At 44.5% G+C, this 18,641-nt stretch overlaps 1 protein-coding gene across 5 annotated transcripts in view; it reads right to left on the bottom strand.

Moving 5' to 3' along the window:
• The window catches only part of GNB5 (G protein subunit beta 5), a 37,854-nt gene that overhangs the window by 4,350 nt on the left and 14,863 nt on the right, over positions 1–18,641 (bottom strand). For all 5 annotated transcript variants that reach the window (XR_014785341.1, XR_014785342.1, XR_014785343.1 and 2 more), the window contains exons 6-10: positions 10,466–10,609; positions 8,500–8,591; positions 7,519–7,567; positions 3,334–3,430; positions 124–290 (exon numbers count right to left, since the gene is read on the bottom strand). Coding sequence is in view for 1 of the 5 variants with exons in the window: in XM_084817074.1 (XP_084673200.1) it covers positions 124–290; positions 3,334–3,430; positions 7,519–7,567; positions 8,500–8,591; positions 10,466–10,609 (549 nt within the window). In the remaining 4 variants the exon portion in view is untranslated. The remainder of the gene's footprint in view (positions 1–123; positions 291–3,333; positions 3,431–7,518; positions 7,568–8,499; positions 8,592–10,465; positions 10,610–18,641) is intronic.

Below are 18,641 nucleotides of genomic sequence, written 5' to 3'. Positions count from 1 at the left end.
ACGTTTAAGACCACTGATGTAAATCAGCCAATTTCTGCATGAATTATACAAAGTCTATGCCCCTGCAAAAAAGGAAAAAGAAGAAAAAGAGGGGAAACAAGAGGATGGTGGAAGACTCCTTACTCTTAAAGTGTGATCCCATGATCCTGAGCAGAATGCAGTCCCATCAGGCGAAACCCTCAAAGTGCTAACACGATTCTCATGGCCAAACAAGATAGACACACGAGCCCCTTTCAGAACATCCCACACATTTATGGTGTAGTCATTGTAACCAGCAAATAGTAAGCGGCCTGCAAAAAACATTTCATTCATAAGGAATAATGGTACTACATTAACAACATTTCCAGAGTTTATGAGCTGCATTTTAGCAAATAGTACTCCCCAGATGGTGCACAGAGACAATAAAACAGAGTTTAAAAATGTCAAAGTAAAAGCACTGAAAACAGCTTAAAAGCAAATTCAGAGCAAGCAACACGACAAAGCAGGGTCTCTCCCATATGCATGACTTGCAGACCATGGATGACACAAACCACCATTTACCCACAAAGCAAGAAACTAAGGGCGCAATCCTATTTGGATAAGCGGACAACTCCGAACTCGGAGGTCAACCGCCTATCCAATGCAGGGCAAGAGAAGCACGGAGGAGATCATTCCCTCCGTGCTTCTCCTGCCCTGCATTTTCAGCTAGACAGCCGATTGCAGCTGTCTAGCCATGGGAGGGTTGAGCGGGGGAGGAGGCTGCTGTACAACATAGTGGATGTGTCGTACAGGCATTTCTGCCCACCCCAGAACACCCCTTTTCAGTTGCTCCTTGCTCTTCTTGCGAGCGTGGAGGATAGGGCTGTTCCACGCTGCCTCTGAGGCAGTGCGGAAGTGGGGGAGGTCGGTTCTCTGGGAACCATCCTCAGAGTGTGGGCTCTGAGGTCAGTTCCCAGAAAACCAGATATCCTATGGCTGTCTAGCCACTGTCTAGCAGCCATAGGATTTCTCCCTCCATGTATTTATTTATTATTTATTTTTTTAAAAAAACATTTCTGTACCACCTTTCGGGGAGGGGGGGACAATCAAGGCGGTTTACAAAGAATTCAGAAAACACAATTCACAAAGAAATAAAAACATAGTAAAACCTCAAAAACAACCTTAAAAAGTATAACAATTGAAAAAGCCAAATTAAAAAGGATGTGTCTTGACTCTCTTCCTGAATGCAGAGCGAGTGGGGACTAGTAACTTGAGAGGGAGTGTGTTCCAGAATTGGAATTGCATTTGGAGGTCATGATTTTGAGGGCAATTAATTGGTGAGGCAGAGCAGAAGTGCAGAGCTTCGCGCCCAACACCTTTCCATGGGGAAGGACAGCACTTGGCAGCTGGCCTTGGAGCCATCTGCCTTCTTTTCCTAGGTCTGCTGATGGGGGAGTGGCAAAGGGCATCGCGGAACGGACAGGAGCCTCTCCCTCACTTCTGTCACCCTCAACGACGCAAGATTGTGAATGCACCAAGCGTGCAAAACGGCTGTGCCTCTTCCAAGGAGGGACAAGCTTTGGCGTAACAGAACAAGGAAGTGGGAGACAAACAGCCGTGTGCTCACGGGATGTCCCATGAATGCCTTTCCCACGCAACCAGCAGCTGCGGATGCAGGGCGGCGTCAAGGGCAGGCGTGGTTGGGCACCTGCCGAGGGCCCACACCCCAGCAGGAGCCACCGACGAGACCGCCGGAGCTGCTGCTCCTCTCCACCGCTGCAACCTGCGTGTTCACCTGCCTCTTCCTCAGGCTCAGACAACGGTGCTGGTGAGGAGGAGAAGCAGGAGATGCCTCTGTGCGCCAGTTCTTTGCCTGTGGGCAAGCAAGCGCGGCAATGATGAGACGGAGGGGGAGGAGCAACAGCAGCGGGTGACAATGGGGGTGGTGAGGTCGACTCACTGGGAGAGGGACCACTGACAGCGCCTTGCCCAAGGGCCCTGGAGCCGGCACTGAGCAGAAGGCGCAAAAAGCTGCCAGCGTGCGCCGATGCCCTTGGTTACTTGGAACACTTGTTGTGCAACCAGATTTGTTTCGTTGTTAGGAAACAACGGACAAGTTGGATGCTGCACGACATTTCAACATTCTTTCTCGAGGTTGGATCTAATATTGACCGATTTAGAGGAGCTGTACCGATCCCAGAACTTAAGAGAAGCCTGTCATTTCATTTGGGATGTGTCCGCCTGTTGACTTCCTACTTTACAATGCAATCCGAAGCTTGTTTACTCAGAGGTAACTCCCACTGCATCCTATGGGGCTTGCTGCCGGGTAAGTGTGCATAGGAGTGCAATCTTTATTTCAATTAGAGCTGCAGCTCAAAATTCTTACAGATTAATCAATAAGTGTGCACATGGATAAAAGGAATGTTTCTGAAGGAAGAAACATGCACCCATTATTTTTAGTTGGTGCCCAGATGTGTCATAGCAGCAACTGTATTTGAGGAGCACCCCCTTCCTCTCTTTGGAGATGGTGCTTGCCAATGGCAGTCTTTATAAGTGCTTGTATTCATAATAAGGCAGGGCAGGTAGAATGACAGAGGCTTTTACAGCCTCCTGTTCCACCTTTAATGAAGTTTAAGTTAGGTGGGCCTCTGAGCCTGTCTAGCTTCCTTACCTTGCAGTGGGCAGGGATGGCGACGAGGAGACACATGGATCAGGTGGATCCCCACCTCTCCTTACCCCTCCCTCCCCGCCCACTGTCTGACCCCCTTTTCTCCCTCCCCAACCCTCTCTAAGGTCCCAACAGCAACAACCTCAGCCAGGGAGGAATCCCCGCTTAGATTACACACACACGCGCACACGCACACAGTTATAGCTGTGTCTACGACCTTGGTGGTGAAAGGCAGGGGAATTCTACAATATCCAGTGGCCCTGGGATGCCCACCCAGGGACCACAGGATTGCTCTGTTAGTTGACTGAAGGTGTTGTTGTTTTTAGATTAAATGTTTTCAATCAATGAATCCAACCGATTAAAATCAATTAAGCTATGCTGGCTGGGGAATGCTTGGAGTTGTAGGAGTTTTCTCTGTCTAAACATGCATAGGATTGCAGCCTAAATGTTGCAACCCTATTTATAATCAATCCAATATTTTTCCTCAACAGGAGCAAAAGCAACACCCTTCCAAAAAGCAAGCAGTAGATTGAAATGATTGTTTTGATGGAATAGAAGTTTTCTTCTGGAATGATTCAACTATTTTAAAGTGTCTGTTTCACAAAGCAAAGTTTGTCATAACAACAAGTCAAGCTGAACTGAGGAGAGAGCACACAGCTCTTCTCGCTTGTGCCCCAAAGAAAAGTGCACCAGTATTCACGTCTCACCACTAAGAGAGAAGTCCACACTGGATGCCCCAAAGATGATGCTCTCTTTGGAATAAATGGCCACTTCTCTGTCTGCTCGGAGGTCATATAAACGGCACTAGAAGGGAAGGGAAGAAAAGACAACACTGGTACTTAGGTCATTTAACCATACATATTATTCTGTGCAAGAGTACAAATACATTAGTAATCCCACATAAACATGTATATTCTGCCATATGGGCAGACCAGAGATGCAGGAGCGCTTTCAGCCCGAGGGACAAATTCAGCTTAGGAGACTCTCTCAACGCCGCTTTCCAGTGGTGGGCGGGGCCAAATGCAAAAGGGGCAGGGCCAAAAATACAAAACACAACAGCATACTTTAGCTTAAAGCTCTTCCTGTCAGTAACTAAGCCTTAGGAGGGGCATTTCAACCTTTCAGAATGGGGAAAAAACTGCACAAAAGCCGGCAAACCACCAAATAATCAGTGGTTGGGGGAATAGTGGTGGGGCCAGGAAAGGGGGCATGGGTTTTTCTATGAGCTGCATCTCAAAATTTGCATAGATTACTCAATAAAAGTGCATGTGGCTAAAAGGAATGTTTCCGAAGGAAGAAATAGGCATCCTGTATTTTTAGTTGATGCCCCGGATGTGTCATCGCAGGTATTGTATTTGAGGCCCTCTGAGCCTGAGGTTCTCTACCCCTAATATAGACCACTGACATATAGAACTGAAGTGGTTCAGACAGAATGCCAAACCATGGTTTGGGGGTGCTTTTTTAGCCCGCTGCCTCCCTTTCTCCCAAACACCCCTCATTTGGCATTTTCCCAGCCTTTGTGCAGGCTGAAACGCCTCTTCTAATGCCTGGTTCCTGGCAGTAAGAGCTTTAAGTGACAATATGCTGCCTTGGGGGGGGGGGGTATTTTGGGCCTGTTCCCTTTCTCTTTGGCCCTGCCCACCACTGAAATGCAGCCCCAGAAGCGTCTCCAAAATTGAATTAGGCCCTCCGGTTGAAAGCAGTTCCCCACCCCTGCTCCAGAGAAATCCAGCAACTTACTGGCTCTGCGACGTAACAAAATAGCTATAGGTACAGACTGTGGTGAAATGGGGAGTTGTTGATTTTATTCAAGGACAGCGGATTGTACTTGCTGCCGGGATTGGCTGTACTGGTGGCAGAACGTCATGGCGATCGGGCTGCTTTACTGAGCTGGGACTGGTCAGTGCAGTCCTGAGGGCAGTTATGACAGTTGGAAGCTGAGGACTGATGGAGTAACATGTCTTTGGATGTGCTGGTTCCTTATTTTACTTGGCTTTGAAAGAACATGAATTGCTGTTACTGTCACTAAATAAGAACATAAACACGCTGTTGTTTATCCAGTGTGGCTAAGTGGAGGTCCATACCCACGTGAACTGGAGCAGGCAGTTTATACAGCAGCAGCATAGGTGCCCCAGTATTCTTGAGGGTACAGGGTACTGGAAGGAAAATTCCTCAGGCGGTGGCAGCCGGCTGGTAATACCAGCATTAGACCTCCCACTTCCACAGGGTGAGGCATCATACAGACATCACATCTCAAAAGTCGATAGTGCCAAAGTTACAGGGCACATATAAAAACTGAAAGCACCCACAGAAGAACAGAGCCAGTGTTGTTTTTGGATGTGGGGGGGGCCAAATGCTGGCTCTGCTCAGCCGCGAAGCATCCCGGGTGGTCTTGGGAAAGTCTCTCTCTCAGCTCAACTATGTCACAGGGTTGTGGCGAGGTTAAAATGAGACATGGATAGGTTTGCAACCCACGCTGAGCCCTTACAAAAGGGGCTGAAAGACATTTAAATACATTCCAAAGCCATGCAGAACTTCCCCGCCGTTCTTCCTATGCTCCCATGCACTATGCGAATCAGACAGCTATTCATTCACGTAACATGGGAAGTGTTTAACACAGCCTTTCCCAACCTGCTCCCCCCAAGATGTTTTGGACTTCAACTCCTATCAGCCCCAGCCAGCATGACCAATCACCAGGAATGCTGGGAGTTGAAGGCCAACACATCTGGAGATCAGCAGGTTGGGGAACTCTGGTCTAACCTGCAGAAAGCCCTCAACATATGTGGGTTATTTAAAAAGGGGGGTATTTTAACACTAAAGCCTAAATATGTCAAATGCAAACAAACAGCGTCTCCCTGAGTTTTGGCTACTAGGTCTTACAGATGAAAGTGGTTCATGTTCTACTGCGCAATCCCAGACATGTCTACTCAGAAGTCAGTCCCATCAAGTTCAATGGGTCTACTCCCTGGTAAGTACACACAGGATTGCAGCCCTAATGGCCCACAAAAAATGTTATTTATTATCAGCATTTAAATCCCACCTTTCTCTCAAATATTCAAGGCGGCTTACAATCAGTATTATACACATAAGTAATAACAAGCACCCATTTTCATAACAGGAAACCATCTCCATTTTTTTATATCTATTATGTAGGCTCTCCGAATATTTCTGTGCAGGAGATTAATGTTATCTCCAGTGGTGGGGAGTGGGGGGGGGGGAAGGCAGCTATATTAATATGCAATAGAAGCTTTTAAGCATCTATAAATGGAAAGGAATTTTCTCAGAAGTGGAGATGATTCATTGCCCACTGAAATCAATGGGAATATTTTTTATCTGATTTCAACAGATTGGCAGCCCAGGCTGCATAGCGCTTAAGCTGAGGGGTAGCAAAGCATAAAAAAAATTACCAGCAGCATCTTCTAATTGGCAAGATGCTGCTCTTGGCACATGGTGCAGAAATGCCCTCATCCCCAACTCCATTTACAAAATATATTCCATTCTACCAGGGGATTAGCAACACACTGTTCAGCTGTCTCTAGCCCAATGGATTTCAGACTGGAAAAGCAAGGTAAGAACTCAGCTTCAAAGTGGAGAGACTCAGTGGGCTGGGCTCCATGTAATGCCAAACCATGGTTTGATTGTCCTTGGGCTTCCGCCAAAATTGTGGTTTCCAATTTTAGTTAAGAGGCAAGCAAAAACCATAGTTTGCCAATTTGGATGTAACAGTAAACTATGGTTTGCCTGAACTGGGAAGTCAGAAAAAGAACCAGAGTACACAAGGGGAGAAAGAAGGGAGCAGACAAGGCTTCGATCAGAGATCCATCGTGTTACAGGATTTACTAGACTTACAAAATCAGGAGGGGGAGGTGATTGGCTACAGTGGAATGGCTCCAATGTTGCCTGTTGTGCATGCTTTCATTTTTTAGATGTTCTGCTATAATCTCTGGTTAAACAGGTTTTGCAGGTTTTTGAAACTTGAAACCAATGAAAACAGTTCAAGAGTGAGAAAACCTCCAGTAGGCAATAACAACTTTCAACAAGCTTTTCAACTCCCTAAAAAGTTGTTATCTGTACCAAACCCAAATCTTCTCCCTGACAACCTATCTTTTTTATCATGGTGTATTAAAAAGATGATCAAAAGGCATTCCCAAAAGGCAAAAGATCTCACAAATGATACTTTCCAAACTGACATCTTCTAAAGGTCATCAAACACTGTCGCAGAGGCTATCAGAGGCCATGTATGAATATTTTGGCCACCCGGTTTAAACAACTTAATGCCATCAATAACTATGTCAATGACACATTAGGAAAACTGCTGATGCACTCAGTTTAATAACAGCTCTATCTCTGCAGCAAGCTCATTTGGATTACCACTTGCCATGCATCCAGATGAGCATGTATTCGTTCCATCACACATACCACTTAGCTTCCTTCTCAGTGTACATTCAGTAGACCAGGGGTGCAGAACCTCAGCCCCGTGGGCCCAATATGGCCCTACAGGGTTCCTTGCATAGCCACACCCCCTTCATTGGCCCCACCCACCTTCCCCCAACCACCACTCATTTGGTGGTTTCCCAGCTTTTGTGCAGTTTCCCTCCCATTCTAAAAGGTTGGAATGCCTCTCCTAGGGCTTTAAGCTAAACTACACTGGTATTTTTGGTGTTTTGGCCCCACCCCTTTTGCCTTCAGCCCCGCCCACCACTAGAATGCAGCTCCCCCTGAGAGCTTCTCTGAAATGGAATTCAGCCCCCCGGCTAAAAGAGGTTCTGCAGCCTGGCAGTAGATAAAACACAGATTAATTCAGCATGCAGCCAGGGCCATATTTGGGGCATGATTCCAGCCCCCACTTGGGAAAGAAATCAGGCTTTTTAAAATGAAATAACACAACGTACTGTGGCATCATCTGAGCCAGAAGCAAAAGCATCTCCGCTTGGGTAGTACCTGTGCAGAGAACAAAAAGTGTGTTGTGTAAGCAAGATAGGATTTTAAAGTAACATCTGTGAAAAGCCAATACTTGTAACATTCATTGAATATTTAAGATGTCCTATAGTTTAACTGGTAATCCATAAATATAAAAGCCAGTTATCTTGGACTTTCTCTTGGTCATGCTGATGTGTGACCAAGAAATAGGAATGGCTCTACCCAGCGAGTTCCTGTAATACAGGTCCTCCCTTCAGCCTACCACCCTGTAAACAGGGATGGGCAACAGGCAATGTTTGAGCTTGCAAAATTTCTCCGAACATCAGATTGCTGCTCATCTCTCCTTGATTTGTGCTCATGTTTGTGATGGCTAGTCATTCTGCACAAATGGGGAAATTGCACAAAACGATCAGCTATCGTACATGAAGGTATGCAAACAATTCCCAAAGTTGCACAAATTTCCAAAATTGCGCACATTTCCAAAATTGCGCACATTTCCTCCGTAGACTAAAGCACGGGTGACTTTAAATGTGTGCATTTCAAGAAAGCTGTACATTTTGAGAAAGTTGCATATTTTTCAAGTACATATTTTGCAAACGTGAAGGCACATTTGGGAATTTGCGAACATTTCCAGAGGAAATGCACTCCTGTTCGCATTTGGGATTGCGAATGGGACATTTTCAAGTGATTTGCAAACTGAAACAAAGTTCTCATACATCCCTACCATAATAAAGGTCTTCCTTCACCCTACCACCCACATCACCTATCATCCAGGCTGCCACTGGCCAAGCAAGGGTAGCCGATGGTTAGAGATGGCTGCACCTTCGATGACAGAAGGCAAGGAAAGCCTCCCCCCCTCCCCTGCCCTATATCTATAAAGGCAAGTTGCAAGTCAGTACTAATGCACAAATTGAAAACATAATTGCATCAGTGTGTGGCAGTAGTTGACTGACCTGACACTATTAATATCCGAGTCATGTGTTTCAAACGACTGAATGCACTGACCGGTCCGCATGTCCCAGACCATGGCTTTTTTATCACACCCCTAAAAAATAAAAATCCAGTTATATCTTTAATGAGGAAAGAATCAGCACAAAGAATCATAGAACTGATCTGAGGATGCTACTTTTATGATGCTCTTTTAGTTTGTTGTTAGTTTTTAACTGGGGTTGCGATTTATTCTTTTATTGTCCCGAGGATAGCTGTGTTAGCTGTGTTATTGCAGCAAAAACAAGAAAGAATGTTGTGCTACCTTACAGACTAACAAATTTATTTTGGTGTAAGCTTTCATGGACTATAGCCCACTTCAACAGATGGAGTATTATGGAGAGTTTCAGGTTTATATTGGGCAGCGGGAGGGGGGAGGGCACTGTAAACAGTGAGATCAGAAGAAAATGTACAAATTAAATGTCACTTTTTGCATTTAATTTCCTTCAGACCTCACCGCTTACGATTCCCTCCACCTACCACACCATATGTACTGTACATAAACCTGAAACTTTCCACAATACTCCATGCATCTGATGAAATGGGCTATAGCCCACAAAAGCTTATGCAGAATAAATGTGTTAGTCTTTAAGGTGCCACAAGACTCTTTATTGCTATTATTTCTAAATTGCTTTGAGTCTGATTTGGGCATTTAATGCCCAGATAAACTGCATACACTGAGCCTCAGACAAACTGCTGAGACAGCAGTGGTACTGCAGAGCGATTTTCTCTTTCTCTCTCTTGAAGCACGGTGACTGATCTGTGAATACTTTCATACTTCTTCACAAACAAGTGTCAAAAATTGCAGCTTAACACAGCATCGGCTTCCTCCCAGACTTCCAGAGGGTACTTTGAGCTGCATTGAGACATTTTCTGCAAAAGGTCAAAGCATTCAGGCAAAAGGAATCACTACACCAAAAAAGGAAGAGGGACAGGCAGAAATTACCCACATGGTGGTTTCCCTGGCTCGCAGCACCTCCACTTATCTGAGTCTATCCATTGTAGTTGCACTGGAGCATAGACTTCCATGCAGGAGAAAAATACAGTGAACCATCCAGAAAATTACCTGGAATTTCATAAGCCTAGAAGATGATTATGTAAAAGAGAAATGGTACTGCAACTAAATGTTGTGGTGTTGCTCCTGTTCAAGATCCAGCCACTCCATTCGCCCATACCAGTTTTCTGTTCCTGCCTGCCCCCACCAGTCAGTCTGCTCAGCTCAGGCTTCACTGGGATTTTTGTGTGTGGGGGGGGGGGTGAAGTCCACCCTTTGGGTTTTTTCCTAAATATTTTTGTAGTTCTGCAAATCTTTGGGTTTTCCCTGAGCTGATACCTTCTTGTGCATGAATAGTGCTGTGTGGGCTATATAAGGATTCACACTCACCCCTGAACTTTGGGAATAGAGGGAAGGGCGGAGGGGAAGGACTTTTACACTGAGGGCCTTCTCCACCACAGGAATCATGAGGAGGGTCGTTTTCACGGTGGGGATGCTGGAACCCAGTGCCTGGCAGGAGGAGATGCTTTGCTGGAGAGTGCAAGAGCCCAACACCACATCCACGGTCTCTGCCTTCCTCTGCACCAAGCTGAGTTTCGGGGGGGGGGTAGCTCACAGGATTGAGGCGAGCACAGCCCTGCTTGCGGGAAAGCTGTGTGCCCTCACCTCAGTCGCACACACAAGCAATCAACAAGTGGTACTCGCATTTGCAAGCACCTGATCTCACGTTCGTGACATTGTGTGTCCGCATAGCTATGCAAACAAAAGCAATGCCTGCTTTAAAACCCGGCAAGGAAGCTTAGCAGCCACATCTACAAATATTCTCTTTCACATAGAGATTCTTTTATCAGGCCAATGTCGGCCTCCTTCCCTCCAGATCCAAATGCACACACAAACACACTTTCCCCCCTTCCTGCATAAATATAAGACCGGTTTACCCCCGACACAAATGTGTTCCCTGTTTCGGAAGGAGCAAGATCCAGACACAAGACGTCCGCCCCGTGGCCATGAAAACTCTGCAGAAGCTGCCCGCTTTCGACATCCCAGAGCGCACAAGTGCCATCTCCACTCGCGGTCAAGATCTTTAGGGGACAGAGGGAAACAAAAGATAAGATGGGTATAAAAAGAACCACATGATTTGTTCAAGCACTGATTCTTGTTCAAGTGTTGACTGATTTGGTTCAGTCCCCACCAATTCATTTGTCCTTCATCCACTCATTTGGTTCATCGATTTGTGAGAAACCACTAATTCTTTTTAAAGTACTGACTTGGTAAAGCATTGGTGTTCCATTGGTGATGCGTTGAGACCCATGAACAAATGGTGCCACTGGAGGTATTGCCACTATTTTCCATTTTAAGAGTTCTTAGAGTTTTAATTATTTGTTTATACAAGAATTGTACATGCCCTGTTCAGGCATTCTCCTCATGTGTAAAGGGAAGCAGCAACAAGCGTGCCAACTCTGCCTCCCTCACCATTCTCTTGCCCTCTACACGTGGAGGGTCAGATGGTGCTACAAGGAGTGTCCATGGATAACAGCAGTTGTATCAAATGGTACCTCAAAAAACAAAGGTGACTATTAATCCCCCCACCCAAATACAATAGCTAATGTCTTCCCTTACAGGCAATTATAAAAGCCCTAAATAAGAAAACTGTTTCTGATGATGTAGAACAAATTCACAATTGGCAATTCAATCAAGTACAAAATTACAGCAAATTCAACTCTCGGGTTCTAGCATAAGAATGAACAGGCGTCAAACCAATGGGAAGCATTTGTATTTGCAGCTTGACCATAAACAATTGCAGCTAATTTGCCCATGATTGTGACACTCCAGATTTTCTGAAGCTACACTCTTAAGGAAGGTAAACCTGATAAACCTCCCATTTTCTTTTGCAACTGGCATTATAGAGGCAAGAAGCATTTTGGGTACTAAACTAATATTGCCATTTTAGCAGCAAAATACTATTTTATTTCTCTTTATTATTGGAGCTTCTTCCAGAGGCAGAGAGAGAATGATGACAAGATGAAAAAGAGGGCAGAGTTCCTTTGTCTTTAATAGCTGTGTAATGTGAATGGTATTTTGATAGGTATGGCTTTTTCACCCCTGCATGACAGATTTATCCACCTGCCAAAAATACAGAGGCTGCTTTCCTTCACATTGGGATCACTAAAGCAGGGAACCTTTCTCTCCCAACAGCCAAACTGCCTTTCAGGACTTAAAAGCCCTCACAAGGTGGAAATCCAGCACAGACGAGCAGTGGCTTAAGATACTGTTTATATAGCACCAGCAGTGTGCATGGCGCTCTACAGAGCACAGGAGGATAGGTCTCTGCCCCAAGGAGCTTGCAATCTAAAATTCAACACGGGGAAACAACAGAGGAAGGAGAGTGTAAACAAGGAGAGAATAGTCAACTGTTTCAGTTATGTGTGTGGAAGAGTTTTGTATTATTCTAAATCAGATTCTGGAATTCCTGATAGTCACTCTTGCCAGAAGAAGAATATTTTACAGTGCTAAAGGTGATGCAGAGGTTGTCAGCTGAAGATTTTCTCTCTCTCTTTTTTATGTTTTCATCTCCAAATAAGATCAGTCAGATAAGAGGATGATCCATTTTTAGCACAGAACTCTCCCCTTTTAATCCAGAGAAGAAGAAAGGCTAGGAGTGCAGAACTCCCCTTTTAATCCAGAGAAGAAGAAAGGCTAGGAGTGCAGATTTTTGTGAAAGCTTTTGCTTTTTGGTTTTGTTATCTGTATTGCACCGTCAGCAGCTCAGAACACACTGGATCGCTAGGCTGGCATACTCATTGCCCCCTTGTGGTTGCATTTTAAACCATTTCTCTAGTAAAGAAGCTCTTACATCATGTCTCTGCTGTCGGATCATTATCAAACACAGACAATCCTAGAACACCAGGACGGTTTGTGGCTTAAATGAACATCTAGGCTTTGCTTTCTCTCAGCCTATTCAATTAACATAAGGCTAATGTTTAAAGAGACACTATGTAGCAAAACAAGTCAAACAGGAATACTTGGGAAAGACAGTTTAAACCTCTTGGTTTCAGTTGAAATAAAGGTTCAGTTTTATAAGCCACTGTGCTGTCAGTTAATAAGCAATAGACACAAGACAACCATTCATGTTCCACAGCATGGTCCTAGGAAGTTGCATCAGTCACATATGAACCCTTGCTCCAAATAACCAGCTTATTTCAAAAAGAAAATCCAGATTTTGCTTTAAAAGAGAGACAGAATTCCAGAAAAACAGAGGCGCCTTCTTATTTATTTATTTATTTATTTATTTTCATTTCTATACCGCCCGATAGCCGAAGCTCTTAGTCACAAGAAATGGACCCTGAGGGACTCAAACCATACTCATCCTGCACCCTGAGTTGTCGATATGTGCAAATTTGTGCAAACCCATCCCTTTGCATATATTGACAACTCAGAGTATAGGTTGAGTATGGGTTGAGTATGGGTTGTTGTTCAGTCACAGGTTGTTATTGATTTGCGGGTTGTTGTTACATGAGAACCCTGCACTATGGTTAACTATGGGTGGTTAATCACAAACCACCCAGGTTTATTGTTGGATTGTGAACTCTGTGGTGTTTAAACCATGGCTTGTAATTATGTGAGTACCTGGAACCATGGGTTGTTCATGCAGAGGCGGCAGGCGAAAGCAGTAAAAAAAACCCGGCTGCTCTACATGCCAGGACTACAGTGCTACAAAAATATTTGGGATACAAGGAGGGAGCAGGCAAAGGAGGAGGAAAACAAACAACCCAGGCATTGAGAAAACAAACTGTGCTTTGTTTAATTGTCTGCCAGACAAACCCTGGGTAGGGCAACAAACCCTGGGCTAGCATTATGTGAGAACCAGGTCAATGTCATCATGTAACATAATTCTAGATGTATTCTGTGGGAGGGGGAAAGGGTGGACACCAGAAGCACAGTAGCAGGTGCAGGTGAATTTCACCCCTCAAACCCAATTTTGCTTCCTCTCCCCCAAACTGACAGGGGCTCTAGCTCCATTCCACCCCTCACTCCCACCCCCTCAAATTTCAATGGAAAAGTTACCAGCTGCAAACTTTTACCCCAGCCCTAATTTTTTGCTAGTTTCCCATTAAATTCCCCTACCCCTTGGTGTGCCTTTAGGCAAGACATTGCCACAACATTTCAAGCTGCAGGCTTCAGTGTCATGCCAAGTATAAGCAGGAAGACAAAATTCAGATTCTGTATTTCCATTTAATATAGGTGCCATGCTTGCTGTAATTACACTGGCCCCCTCCCTTTTAAGGCTACAATTTAGCACACTAAAGCACCGCAGGTGGATTTTTTACTTCAGTTTCCATGGCAATAGACTCGCATCATCGTCTCAGGTTTTTTACTCGAAACCGCAGAATGGGAAATAATAGCTTTCTCCGGAGCATCTCGCATCCCAGAATAGAATCAGCTAGAGCTGATGTTTTATTAGGAAGAGTTTAAATAGCCAGTGAAGAGACTGCTGTGAACTTGTTCTCAATTTTGTGGCAAGAAACCCTAAAACAGCTCCTCAGTTTTCCAAATACATTTTGTTAGGGGAATCAATAATTATGCAGATATCTATTATATTGGCTTCTTTCCATTACATTGGACTTCCATTATACTGGTATCCATCACATTATATTGGATCCATTATATTGACATTATATTGGATCATACTGGATCCATTATACTGACATCCATTATATTGACATCCGTTATATTGGCTTTTTTCCCCATTATATTGGCTTCTTTTGTGAACAAAAAATTTGCAGTCTTGTCACTGGAGTTCAGTTGCCATCTTTGCCCAGCAGTTGAATTATAGGGGAGGCAGAAGAGACCCAGCCCCCTTACCTGTTGCGCTGGCCCCTTTAGCTTCTGTTCTCTAGAAGGCTACAAGGGGCATGGCATAGTTAAAAACAGGCGAAGCTGAATTTCCTTAAGGGGTCTCCACCTTCCCGCCACCACATAACTTGAGCACTATCTATGACACTCATAGTCATGCATCATTTGGTAAGGTCACTTATTACATTTATTTATTTGTTACATTTATAACCCGGCTTTCCTCCAAGGAGGCATACAAGATCCTCCTCCTCTCAATTTTATGCTCACAACAACCCTGTGAGGTAGGTTAGGCTGAGAGTCATTGACTGGCCCAAAGTCACCCAGTAAGCTTCACAACTGAGTAGGGACTAGAACCCAGGCCTCCCCAGTTACAGACCAACAGTCTAGCCACTACTCTACACTGGCTCTCATCTCATTTATATCCCATCTTCATTCAGTCATAGAACTCAAGGCAGCATAGCATGCATGGGGTTCCTGCATAGCATGCATAGTCTCCCATCCAGGTACTGACCAGACACATACCTGCTTAGCTTCAGCAAGGTTGTTACATCACATGCCTTCAGACCATGCCCTTGATGGTAGACTTTTCCACCTCTGGACACTTCCACAGATTCTGACCTTACTGTGGACTGTAATATCATTAGGACAAAGACTTACTACCACTGTGCTTAACCGTGCCCAAAATGGATACCAGACTTCCCATGTGCTAAATTCTGATAACTAGTTAAGGGGGCTGACAACAATGGATTGGTTAAAATACTAAATAAAGATACAGATGTAAAACTAAACAGAGAAACAACCAAGATATTGTGGACTTAACTCTGTGGAATTCCCTGCTTTTGAAGGTCAGGCAGGAGCCAACGTTGTGTTGCTTTCAGTGTCTCCTGAAAACATTGTTATTTCAGGAAGCCTTCCTTGGGTGACCGGCCACAGTTTAGCAAACTTGGTTTTATCAGAACAATGTTTATTTTTAAAAAAATTAAATTATTTTAACATGGTATTTTTATTTTTGTCCTGTCTGCTGTTCACCACTCTGAGGTCTTTGGATATGGAGCAGTATACAATACTGTAAATAAAAATAAATAAAATAAAATAAATGCTGTCACTTCATACAATGAGTGGGTTTTAAGCCATTCTAGGCTGCCTCCAACTTTTTCACTCCATGAGCAGAAATAGCTTCTGAGAGTGGAAGGGGCCCTTCCACATATAAAACCTTCCGATCACCCCGCAAAAACAACAGACAACCCAATATTTCCAAGGCTGCAATCCTAAGAACTCTTTGTCCTAGAAAAATTCTGAAAGATCATCTTCCCCTGTATAGACCCGTTATAATTAGTGGAGGCTGATGGCTCCAGTGTCAGTGGGGCAGTGAATGTGCACCTTGGATAGCTCCTTTAGAGTGCTGACTGATTCTGATTGAAAAGCAGAGGGGATTTACCACCCCACTGAAATTGGAGCCACCAGCCTCCGCTGGTTATACCACTACAATCTTCAGGGGACTCTCTGTTGTCCATGCCACATCCTGCAGAGTCCCATCTGGCTGCAACATGGCAACAGGCCTTCTTTGTGATGGCACCCTCCCTCTGGAATGACCTTCCTTTTGTGATACATCATGCACTGACACTCGTATACTCTCAACAATTATTAAAAACTTACTTGTTTACCCTGGCTTTTCCCAACCATTAAATTGTTTAAGCATTGTTGTGTTACTGTAATGATTTCTTGTTTTATAATTTACTGTAAACTGCTCCAGGAATTTTAAAATAGGAAGTAGTATATAAATATTCTAAAATAAATAAATTAAATAGATACATTTGGCATTATGAGGACAAGCTATAGCCAGCCTCAGACTTGCACACTACTTTGTCTCTCCTCTCCCTTCGTACATGGAGGAGAAGATTGAAAGCTTCATCTTCCAGTTTTGAATAAACTGCAGTTTCCTGTTATGTCTGAACTCGGGAATCTGTGATTTATTCTAATTGCGGTGAGAATAATTTGTTCTGGCTTTGTTTGAACTAACCGCAGTCAAATGAATCACACTTTGCTGAATGCGAACCTAACAGGAAACTGTGGTTTAGTCAAAACCGGAACTGGAAACTTTCAACTTCCTCCTCCTCGCCTCGCGTGCAAAAGAAAAGGGTGGAGCAGATGAGTCTGAGGTTGACTGTGGCTCGTTCTCATAACGCCAAACCATGGTTTAGCATTACGGCTGATCCAGGCCTTAGAGCCAAATAAACACCATATACAATTTCATGCATACACAGCGGGAGGCAACCTGGAGCCCTCCAGATGTTTTGGACTACAACTCCCACAATCCCTGACTGTTGCCCATGCTGGCTGAGGCTGGTGAGACTAAAACACCTGGGGGGGGGCACCAGGTTGCCTACTACCCCTGATCACTACTCCATTTGCTGCTTTTTGTTTTTAAACGATGCTTTGGGAGGGGCATTTCGAAGCAGAGAGATGGGGGGGCTTTCCACACCCGTCACCTCACTGCTCCAAATTGTTTCCCCAAAGTTGCTTCCTCCCTGCGGGGGTTTCCAAACGTTCTCAAGCGCAAGCATGGATTTGCAACTCCACAGAGGGAGAAGCAGAGTGTTGGGCCCACATGGAACTGAGACACCAGAGGGAGGGGAAGGGTAGCACCTTCCCCAGCTTGCCTTTAGCTCTGTTGTTTTAAATCTGTGATTGCATTTTAAATCTCTACTTTGCTGCTAGGTTTTATTTTGGTCGGTACTTTTATACTGTAGTTTTTGAACTTTTACATTTTATGTTGTATTGTGTTATGTATGCTGTGGTTTTAACTGTTGTGAAGCACCCAGACAGCTTCAGCTACTGGGTGGTATAGAAGTGCAATCAATCAATCAATCAATCCTACATCTCCACTGCCTGTCATAATCTCCTAGTATTGCTCTGCCAAATGTGGAGTATGCCTCTTGTGGCTCCATACTGCAGACTGTGGAAGCGTGCTCACCAAAGTTTTGACGCAAGTATGGCTTTCTTACCCAAATTAGGCTCCTGAGGGAACCTGCTCTTCTGACTTTCAACAGAAGCAAGATTCGCATGGTGCTGATCGGCCAGCCCTCATGACAATTATGAAACGACCTCCACCCTTGCTTTCACAGCAGAGATTAGGCGGCCCTTGTGTCAGTCACAAAACCAACATACTCTTCCCTGTTCCCCAAACAGCATTTAAAAAACGTTTTACAACAGTGTTAAAATACTTTTCCTTAAAGCAAACAAACATCCATTGGGCTGGATTAACAGACCAGGCACCTGGAGTTGGGGGAGGAAAAGAACAAAGCAGACGGCCCACCTGAAACCTGGAGCGGCAGGCGAGCATGACAACCAAGGTTCCCAGAGGAAACCACCGTTGTGTCTTGGATAGATATGGAGAGATACATTTAGATAAGTATAACTAAATCTTAAAACCCCTGAAGAACTATTGTGGATAAATATAAGGTTACTAAGGGCATAATCCTATGCATGTTTAGATAGAGAAAAGGCCTACAACGCTGGCTGGGGAATGCTGGGAGTTGTAGGCATACGATTGTGCCCTAATACATTGAAACTCCTGTGATCCCAGTTGACTGTAATTGAATTTCCTATGTAATGTTTGTGTTTTGTTAGACTATTGTATGTGCTCACTGATTACATTGAAAATATCTGATTAAAACTCAATTAAAAATATTTTTTTAAAAAGAATAGAATTTTAGAGTTGGATGGGACCAGCGGAGGCTGGTGTCCCTGAACTCTAAAGGAGCTATCCAAGGTGCTGAACCCTACAGCACCTTGGTTAGCTCCTTTAGAGTTCTGGTTGGTTCTGACTGAAACCTGGAATGGATTCACAGCCCCACCGAAATCGGAGCCACCAGCCTCTACTCGATGGGACCTTGAGGTCATCTAGTCCAACCCCCTGCTCAGTGCAGGATCTTTCAACTACAGCACCTCTGACAGATGGTTGTCTAACCTCTGCTTAAACACTTTCAAGAAGAGGTGTAATTTTGAGAGACGATCACGGCTTGATCCACAGGTTGTATGTGTGTCTTTACAAGAGTGAAAGCAGGGAAGAGGGAACAGAGCTCACTTTGAGCTAAAGAATGGGTCCTTCTCCTATTCACAGGCCCATCTGTGAGCACCCATACTCAGAGGTGCAGGTGCACATCATGACAGTTTTCATCTCCACCAGGAGCAGCTCTTTTGTAAAGCAAGTGGGTCTTAAATGCCCATTCAAGACCAAGCCATAAAATACTTTTGATT

Source organism: Heloderma suspectum, chromosome 11 (assembly GCF_057233095.1).
Source record: "Heloderma suspectum isolate Gila_16-S chromosome 11, 16-S_ref, whole genome shotgun sequence".
In the NCBI taxonomy this organism is placed as follows: domain Eukaryota; kingdom Metazoa; phylum Chordata; class Lepidosauria; order Squamata; family Helodermatidae; genus Heloderma; species Heloderma suspectum.
The sequence above is the reverse complement of the archived record's forward strand: the minus strand, read 5'-3'. Positions and strand labels throughout refer to the sequence as shown.